We start from the raw sequence: 10,124 nt of genomic DNA, 5'->3' as shown, positions 1-10,124 counted from the left end.
ATGTGAAAAAAAAATTTAAAAAAAAATTTGAAAAAATGTTTTGGTCCAAAATTTGACAAAAACATCATACTAGACTATGTCGTCCAAAATTTTTACAATTTTTGATGAAAAAAGTTTTTGTTCCAAAATTTGACAAAACTGTCGTCCCAAATTTGACATTTTTTTTCATAAAAAAATTCGGTCCAAAATTTGACAAAAATTATATATATGCTGTTCCCAAATTTGACAATGAAAAAAAAAAAAATGTTGGTCCAAAAATGTTGGTCCATACTATACTATGTCATCCAAAATGTGAAAAAAAATTTGAAAAAAAAATTTGAAAAAATGTTTTGGTCCAAAGTTTGACAAAAACATCATACTAGACTTTGTCGTTCAAAATTTTGCAATTTTTAGGGAAAAAAGTTTTTGGTACAAAATTTGACAAAAACGTTGTACAATACTATGTCGTACCAAATTTGACATTTTTTTTCATAAAAAAATTCCGTCCAAAATTTGACAAACGTTATATATATGCTGTTCCCAAATTTGACAATAAAAAAAAAAAAATGTTGGTCCAAAAATGTTGGTCCATACTATACTATGTCGTCCAAAATGTGAAAAAAAAAATTGAAAAAAAAATGTGAAAAAATTTTTTGGTCCAAAATTTGACAAAAACATCATACTAGACGATGTCGTCCAAAATGTTTACAATTTTTGGGGAAAAAAGTTTTTGTTCCAAAATTTGACAAATACTATGTCGTCCCAAATTTGACATTTTTTTTCATAAAAAAATTCGGTCCAAAATTTGACAAAAATTATATATATGCTGTTCCCAAATTTGACAATGAAAAAAAAAAATGTTGGTCCAAAAATGTTGGTCCATACTATACTATGTCGTCTAAAATGTGAAAAAAAATTTGAAAAAAAAATTTGAAAAAATGTTTTGGTCCAAAATTTGACAAAAACATCATACTAGACTATGTCGTCCAAAATTTTTACAATTTTTGGGGGAAAAAGTTTTTGTTCCAAAATTTGACAAATACTGTCGTCCCAAATTTGACATTTTTTTTCATAAAAAAATTCGGTCCAAAATTTGACAAAAATTATATATATGCTGTTCCCAAATTTGACAATGAAAAAAAAAAAAAATGTTGGTCCATACTATACTATGTCGTCCAAAATGTGAAAAAAAATTTGAAAAAAAAATTTGAAAAAATGTTTTGGTCCAAAATTTGACAAAAACATCATACTAGACTATGTCGTCCAAAATGTTTACAATTTTTGGGGAAAAAAGTTTTTGTTCCAAAATTTGACAAATACTATGTCGTCCCAAATTTGACAATTTAAAAAAAAAAATTATGTCCAAAATTGGACATAATGTCATACTATACTATGATGTCCAAAATGTAACAATTCTTGGGGAAAAAATTTAAATGCCAAAATTTGACAAAATTTGTGTGTAAATACAGTTGTACAGTTTACACTTATTGGTCTGTATCCAGTAATGTCCAATAAACATTTAACAAGCTTAGTCGCTCCTGGATTAAAACTATCAACTGTAATTCATTGCCGGGCCGCCAGAAATGTTTCTGCGGGCCGCCATTGGCCCGCGGGCCGCACTTTGAGGACCAATGCTACAGAAGATACCTCAACATCTCTGGACTTGACCTGAGGAACCTGAGCCCTGTAACTCCAGAGGTGACCGTCATGGTCATCTGAAAACAACAACGTGAGCCCAGGGAATCCAAACATGACCAAAGGAAGTGAAGACATCAGCCCAACATCATGACCTCAGGAACCCTGGAGATGACCTTTCAGCTGCAGACCTCTCTGAATCCTAAAAACTCGGATAAAACCTGATCATTTTTTGAACAACAACAACCGCAGTTTGTTGCCGTCTCTAACTTTTTCGTCAGCTCTGGACTCATGGTGAAGTTTCCACATCACTGCGAGCACTTTAGCAAAAACCTCCTCCGCTCCACGTCAGACCTCGTTGTGAGGAGTCAGAGAGTTCGTCAACCCTGGCAACGACGCTCGCCTTTACTTCAGCTCTCAAAACCCGGAACCGGAGCGTTTCTCGGGATGTTTTGTTAAGTTTTTCTCTCTCAGTTTGCTTCCTCCCCTCCAGCAGAGCAGCGGAGGAGCGATGCCAGAGCGCTAACGTCTGCTAACGAGGCTCATCCAGCCAGGAGGAGGCGCCGCCGAGGGCCGACCTCTGACCTCTGACCTCCTGCAGGCGCTCGCTCTCTCTCTCTCAGACTGAGCGGCCTGTGGCGAGGTCACTGTGGACCACGATCACCGCCAGGCAGAGGTCAAAGGTCAGGAAACTGAACTGACCTGTGGACTGAGGAGGAGGAGGAGGAGGAGAGGGAGGAGGAGGAGGGAGAAGAGGAGGAGGGAGAGGACGGAGGAAGAGGGAGAGGAAAAGGAGGAGGAAGAGGAAAAGGAGGAGGAGGACGTGGAGGAAGAGGAGGGAGAGGGAGAGGAGGAGGAGGAAGAAGAGGAGGAGGGAGAGGAGGAGGAAGAGGAGCGAGAGGAGGAGGAGGAGGAAGAGGAAGAAGAAGAGGAGGAGGGAGAGGAGGAGGAAGAGGAGGAGGAGGAAGAGGAGGGAGAGGAGGAGGAGGAGGAGCGAGAGGAGGAGGAGGAGGAAGAGGAGGGAGAGGAGGAGGAGGACGAGGAGGGAGAGGAGGAAGAGGAGGAGGAGTAAGAAGAAGAGGAGGAGGATGAGGAGGAAGGGGAGGGAGAGGAGGAGGAAGAGGAGGGAGAGGAGGAAGAGGAGGAGGGAGATGAGGAGGAGGAGGAGAGGGAGGAAGAGGAGGAGGAGGGAGAGGAAGAGGAGGGAGAGGAGGAAGAGGAGGAAGAGGAGGGAGAGGAGGAGGAAGAGGAGGGAGAGGAGGAAGAGGAGGGAGAGGGAGAAGAGGAGGAAGAGGAGGGAGAGGGAGAAGAGGAGGGAAGAGGAGGAAGAGGAGGGAGAAGAGGAGGAAGAGGAGGGAGGGGAGGGAGAGGGAGAAGAGGAGGAAGAGGAGGAGGAAGAGGAGGAAGAGGGAGAGGAGGAGGAAGAGGAGGGAAGAGGAGGATGAGGACGAAGGAGGAGGAGGAAGAGGAGGAGGGAGAGGAGGAAGAGGAGGAAGGAGGAGAGGAGGAGGAAGAGGAGGGAAGAGGAGGAAGAGGAGGAGGGAGAGGAGGGAGAGGGAGAGGAAGAGGAGGAAGAGGAGGGAAGAGGAGGATGAGGACGAAGGAGGAGGAGGAAGAGGAGGAGGGAGAGGAGGAAGAGGAGGAAGAGGAGGAAGAGGAAGAGGAGGAAGGAGGAGAATTTCTCTTTCCTTTTCCATCAGCAGGATTTTTTCCATCTTCATGTTGAAGGAAACGAAAACTCTTCACTTTTTCAAAGTGAAAAATAAATTCTGTATTTATTACAAAAAAAGGCAAATTTAGGAAGATTTTGTGACTTTTTGAAGAGTTTAATCTGGTGTGTGTGTGTGTGTGTGTGTGTGTGTGTGTGTGTGTGTGTGTGTGTGTGCGTGTGTGTGTGTGTGTGTATAATCTCTTTTTACTAAAACTGGACAAAGACACAAAACATGTTAAATCTCATCGTTCACTCACGACACAGGTGGATTATTTTGATCTTTATCAAAGTAAAATGGACTTTTAGACTTTTATTTTGGGAAATAAAATAAAATAACTTCCACTTCTATATATATATATATATATACACATATATGTATATATATATATACATACAATATAAATATCAAAAATGTTCGAGGCAAATTTTATTACTGCTTTTATTTTGGTTGATATTTAAGGGAAAACTTTTTAAATTTCTCTTCACGGTCATTTTTGTATTTAATATTTAAACTTACAGTTTGTTTTCATGAATGTGTTTAACAGCAATAAAACATACATATATGTATATGTATGTATATAAATAAAGGATAAATAAAAATATATACACAGACACACACACACATATATATATGATGTTCTCATAATAAAGACAATCCCATCACTGTAACAGTAAATTAGATCACGTTCTTATATTTATAATATATACTATATATTTTCCTTTATATAATGTTTTCATTATCCAGTCTGGTGTGAACTATGTCTTCCTTTAAAGATGCTAAATTCAACTTTTACTTTTTTTTGGATAATTGTTAATTTTAGACTGAAACGTGAGCAAATTCAAAGTCCTTCAGTGTATATTATATATTATATTAGTACACATATAATGTACAATGTAATATGCATTTATCACACATACTGTATACATGAGCAAATAAATACAGTCAATATTCAAAATTGTACCTTTCAAACTCTGTTTTATTGCAAATATGTCATTTAATTAATTAAAGTGATGATGTTTTAGGTCTAAACTGCACTTTAAATAAACTTTATTGTATTTAAAATGGAATCATTAGAACAATAAACGTCCTCACCTCTGACGTCGTCATGGAGCTCCCCCTGGTGGACGAAACGCTGTCCTACAGGATATTTCCGCTGCGTCCTTTCCTTCGCTGCCTCCTCTGTCCTCGCCTCCTCACGTCCTATCCTCACAGTAAACAAATACACGGATAAAAACAAACTTGTGTTGGAAATGAAGACGACCGAGTGAGTGTGACTCAAAACAAAACAAAACTTTATTTAAACACAAACAGCAGACACACACACACACACACACACCTCCTCCCTGTGGTTTTTTTTAAAAAGTGCAGGAACAGAAAAGTTTGAGGCGTCTAAAGCAGAGAAAACAACAACATGGCCGCCTCGATTCTTTCTTTTGTTTTTAACAGAAATCTTCATCATCAAAGTCGTCATCAAAGTCGTCTCCTCGCTCCTCGTCCACGTGAGCTTTAGCCGCTCCTTCTCTGGACAGACGATCCGCCTCCTCGTTTCCTGTGAAGCCGGCGTGACCGGGAACGTACAACTGGACCAGGAAGAGCAGAAAAAAACACTTTAGAGTATTTATCACAGAGCGATTCAGAGGTTTATACTTTCATTACACAAGCTGGACTTTGTCCTAGTCAGACTAAGGTCGTAGTCAGACTGGGGTCATAGTCAGACTAAAGTCGTAGTCAGACTAAAGTCGTAGTCAGGCTAAGGTCATAGTCAGACTAAGGTCGTAGTCAGGCTAAGGTCGTAGTCAGACTAAAGTCCTAGTCAGACTGAGGTCATAGTCAGACTGAGGTCGTAGTCAGACTAAGGTCCTAGTCAGACTAAGGTCCTAGTCAGACTGAGGTCGTAGTCAGACTGAGGTCGTAGTCAGACCGAGGTCGTAGTCAGACTGAGGTCGTAGTCAGACCGAGGTCGTAGTCAGACCGAGGTTGTAGTCAGACCGAGGTCGTAGTCAGGCTAAAGTCGTAGTCAGGCTAAAGTCGTAGTCAGGCTAAAGTCGTAGTCAGGCTGAGGTCGTAGTCAGACTGAGGTCGTAGTCAGACTGAGGTCGTAGTCAGACTAAGATCGTAGTCAGACTAAGGTCCTGGTCAGACTAAGGTCGTGGTCAGACTAAGGTCGTGGTCAGAGTAAGGTCGTGGTCAGAGTAAGGTCGTAGTCAGACTAAGGTCGTGGTCAGACTAAGGTCGTAGTCAGACTAAGGTCGTGGTCAGACTAAGGTCGTGGTCAGACTAAGGTCGTAGTCAGACTAAGGTTGTGGTCAGATTAAGGTCCCGGTCAAACTAAGGTCATAGTCAGACTAAGGTCCTAGTCAGACTAAGGTCGTAGTCAGATTAACCTCGTAGTCAGACTAAGATAGTAGTCAGACTAAGGTCCTAGTCAGACTAAGGTCCTAGTCAGACTAAGGTCCTAGTCAGACTAAGGTCGTAGACAGACTAAGGTCGTAGTCAGACTAAGGTCCTAGTCAGACTAAGGTCGTAGTCAGACTAAGGTCCTAGTCAGACTAAGGTCGTAGTCAGACTAAGGTCCTAGTCAATCCAGTTGGTTTGGGGTGGTTCTGTGCATTAAAGAAGTGAACTCTTGTCCATCTAAAAACGTAGGTCCTGGTTCACTTCAGGTACAGGAAGTGAACTACAACGCAGGGCATTGTGGGTAAACGTAAGCAGAACAAACATCCGAGTGTGCTGTCGCAGCGTTTGTGTGTCGTACGTTCACTACAGAGTTTAGAACGTCTCTTATCTTCTCACCCAGACGACGTCCAGCTCAGCGTTGAGTTTGTCCAGCTTCACAAAATCATCCTTGTTGATGATTTGACCTCCGGATTTCAGCCTCCAGCCGTTCAGCTTCCAGTTCTTCACCCACTTAGTCACACCTGCAGCAGACAACCTTCATCTTCATCATCATCATCATCATCATCATCATGCAGACTCCAGATCAGTTATAAGAACACACGACATCAGCCGTTACCGTGACAACAAACAAACCTCACCGTTGATGGTGAACTTGCTGTCGGTGTAAATCACCAACTTGTTGATGTTCTTCTCTTTGGCCTGCTGCAGAGCTTTACAGGCTGCCTTTGTGTATGACACACACACACACACACACACACACACACACACACACACACACACACACACACACACACACACACACACACACACACACACACACACACAGGTTACTCATTAAATCATCACAGTGATGATCACATGATCACTGACCATCACACTCACCTGTAGCTCTGCTCTCTGATTGGTTTGTCTTCCCGGAAGACGCTCGGCTGTGTTTCTGTCATGTGACAAATAACTGTGTCATATATTCACTCATTCATTCATTCATTCATTCACTGTGTGTGTGTGTGTGTGTGTGTGTGTGACAGTGGGTGGGCGGGGCCCCGGTAAATCGCTAATACGATAAAAACAATTTAGTATTTATCACAGATCGATTTATACGTTTTATCCATTCATTACGCAAGCTGAACTTTGTCCTAGTCAGACTAAGGTCGTAGTTAGACTAAGGTCGTAGTAGTCTGACTAAAGTCGTAGTCTGACTAAAGTTGTAGTCAGACTAAAGTCGTAGTCAGACTAAAGTCGTAGTCAGACTAAAGTCGTAGTCAGACTAAAGTCGTAATCAGATGAAGGTTGTACTGTGACTAAGGTCGTACTCAGATTATAGTCATAGTCAGATTAACCTCGTAGTCAGACTAAGATAGTAGTCAGACTAAAGTCGTAGTCAGACTAAAGTCGTAGTCAGACTAAGCCCGTAGTCAGACTAAGGTCATAGTCAGACTAAGGTCGTAGTCAGACTAAGCCCGTAGTCAGACTAAGGTTATAGTCAGACTAAGGTCGTAGTCAGACTAAGGTCGTAGTCAGACTAAGGTCATAGTCAGACTAAGGTCATAGTCAGACTAAGGTCGTAGTCAGACTAAGGTCGTAGTCAGACTAAGGTCGTAGTCAGACTAAGGTCATAGTCAGACTAAGGTCGTAGTCAGACTAAGGTCCTAGTCAGACTAAGGTCGTAGTCAGACTAAGGTCCTAGTCAGACTAAGGTAGTAGTCAGACTAAGCCCGTAGTCAGACTAAGGTCATAGTCAGACTAAGGTCGTAGTCAGACTAAGCCTGTAGTCAGACTAAGGTCATAGTCAGACTAAGGTCGTAGTCAGACTAAGGTCGTAGTCAGACTAAGGTCGTAGTCAGACTAAGGTCATAGTCAGACTAAGGTCATAGTCAGACTAAGGTCGTAGTCAGACTAAGGTCCTAGTCAGACTAAGGTAGTAGTCAGACTAAGCCCGTAGTCAGACTAAGGTCATAGTCAGACTAAGCCTGTAGTCAGACTAAGGTTGTACTGTGACTAAGGTTGTAGTCAGACTAAGGTTGTACTGTGACTAAGGTTGTAGTCAGACTAAGGTCATAGCGTATGTGTGCGTGTGTGTGATCTTACAGTGGGTGGGCGGGGCCCCAGTAAACGCCGATGCCTGCTCTCGCTCCTCGTCTCCCGTTGCCGGCGCAGCAGCCGTCGGTGTAAACCACCACAGCGTCACCTGCAGACGGAGCGAGGTTATTAACCTTTGTGTGTCAGATGATCACAGATGATCACAGATGATCCTGTGTTTAAAGAGCACACGTTTCAGTCACAGACTCCCGTAACATCGCACCCATGTACGTGAATCCGTCGCCGCTGTCGTCGCCGTCGCCGCTTCCTGAACACGAGCTTTCCGACGGTTTGGTTCGTTTGGGCGTGAAAACGTCGGCGTCCTGATCCGAGCGCGACCTCTTCTTCCCCAGAGCGATGTACTCCAGAGGTTCAGGGCCTCTCTTAGGAAGAGTGAGGCCCGGGTCTAAACTCTGAGCTGCTGGAAAACAAACAAAGAGCTGAAGGTGAAGAAAAGACTGTGAGATTTTCCACACATTATTGTGGACATTTTTTAATAAAAACATACCTTTATTGAGCAGAGGAGGAGGAGAAGGAGTTATTTCAGCTCCTCTGACAAAAGCCCAGGCTTCTTTTTCTGCTGCAAACTTTTTAAAAGCTGCAGAGGGAAATTTCTCCACCTGTGCTTTACATTCATCCCTAAAAGAAAATGGGGAATAATAAGAGTTACAGCAGCCATTTGAGCCACTTAACCACTCTGTAAATGCAAGTAATAGAACTTAATACAATAAAAAGGAACAAAGTGCACATGAAAACACAGAATAAACGACAAAACACGACGATAAACAGCTGTACACGACGGTAGAAAAGCAGCTGCGTCTGTGAACTATCGCGATATTCTCGTGCTGCGTTCACTGACTCTCACAGGTCACCAAACGTGGGAGAAAATCATGATATCATGTGTTTTTCAGAATAGAGTAATATTAATGTTAATTTCCTACATTTAGCGCTGCAGGAATAATAATAATAATAATAGTCATAATAATAATAATAATAATAATAATAATAATAATAATAATAATAATAATAATGACGTACATTACCAGATAAAAGTAGAGATATTGTGTGGTGAGACATTTAAGACAAATCTCCGCACACATTACAAACTATTGTGTCTATAACGTCTATTATAATAATAATAATAACAATAAAAATAATAATAATAATAATATACAAATCAAATGGTTGATTAGCACCACTCAAAACCGAGTGTCTCTTGTAAAATGCTGATATAAATATAAAATAGCACATGCTACCAATATGATTTTAAGGCCGATAAAGAGAGTGAGTTGAACAGACTATAAAATGTTATTGACCGAGTAGATGAATATCGTCATATTTTGGAGAAGTTCAAATACATGTAAAAAATAGCAGAAATGTGAATGGGATTCGGCACGCGCGACAGAAAACGCCCCCCTGTGGTGGTGGTGGTGGACGCAATGACTCTGGTTTTATTGTTAAAAACAAACGAGCCGAAATGCGGTCGCGAACACTCTCACCATGATTTGTAGACTCCGGGTTTGAAGCCGCTTCTCACGGCGTAGAAAAACTTTCCCTTCGCCATGTCGTCGTCACCGGCGGCGGCGCTGCACAATCTCCGGACGGTTCCTCTGAACACACGAGTCAGCCTAAACATCGCTGTGTGCCGGCACAACGCGAGGCACACAGGTGGCCGACATCCTGGTGCCAATTCGGCGTGATTACAATTAAATTCCGTGCGCGATTTGCACCAAAAAACGTGTGAAATAACGACCCAAAAATACGGCCCGGAAACTAGCTAGTTCCGACAAGCTAATTTGTTTGCGTGGTCCGAAATCACGTGCGTAACAAAACAACGATGTTATTCACTGACGTGACGTCACCATAAATGAACGTTTATCCTCATAAAAGCGTAATAAAGAGTTTTGTAAAGTAGAAGCAGAAAACTGCGACAACAAAAGAAAGAACGTGAAGAACTGACAACAACTTCACACACGTTGAGCTGCGTCCGTGAACTATCGCGATATTCCCGTGCTGCGTTCACTGACTCTCACCAAACGTGGGGCGAAACACGTCATCATTTCATGATGTGTTTTTCAGTATTGAGTAATATTGTTACATTTCCGACATTTACCGATAAAGAAATAACAATGATGATAATAATGATAATAACGATAAAAATAATACTAATAATAATGATAATAACAATGATGATAATAATAATAATAATTATAAAATTACGTACATTAATCAATTATACTTTTTAAAAATAGTATAAGTATAAAAAGTTATAAAAAATAATAATTATAAACCAAATATGACACAAGTGAAAGATCATTCAAT

At 41.5% G+C, this 10,124-nt stretch overlaps 1 protein-coding gene across 2 annotated transcripts; it reads right to left on the bottom strand.

The window, feature by feature from the left end:
- Positions 1-4,657: 4,657 nt before the first annotated feature.
- On the bottom strand, positions 4,658-9,762 carry rnaseh1 (ribonuclease H1). Of its 2 annotated transcripts, none has more exons than XM_083898883.1 (8): positions 9,302-9,762; positions 8,311-8,441; positions 8,026-8,223; positions 7,812-7,911; positions 6,606-6,660; positions 6,362-6,446; positions 6,120-6,244; positions 4,658-4,906 (listed from the first exon to the last, which is right to left on the bottom strand). In XM_083898883.1, the coding sequence occupies exons 1-8, from the start codon at positions 9,436-9,438 to the stop codon at positions 4,766-4,768; spliced, it is 972 nt and encodes a 323-aa protein (XP_083755009.1). In that variant the 5' UTR covers positions 9,439-9,762; the 3' UTR covers positions 4,658-4,765. The 2 variants fall into 2 exon arrangements, with proteins under 2 accessions (XP_083755009.1, XP_083755010.1); XM_083898884.1 differs by having other exon boundaries at positions 8,026-8,220.
- Positions 9,763-10,124: the final 362 nt, after the last annotated feature.

Source organism: Microchirus variegatus (assembly GCF_963457635.1).
Source record: "Microchirus variegatus genome assembly, chromosome: 12".
Lineage (NCBI taxonomy): Eukaryota > Metazoa > Chordata > Actinopteri > Pleuronectiformes > Soleidae > Microchirus > Microchirus variegatus.
Note: the sequence above shows the minus strand (reverse complement) of the source record. Positions and strands in the feature narration are given on the sequence as shown.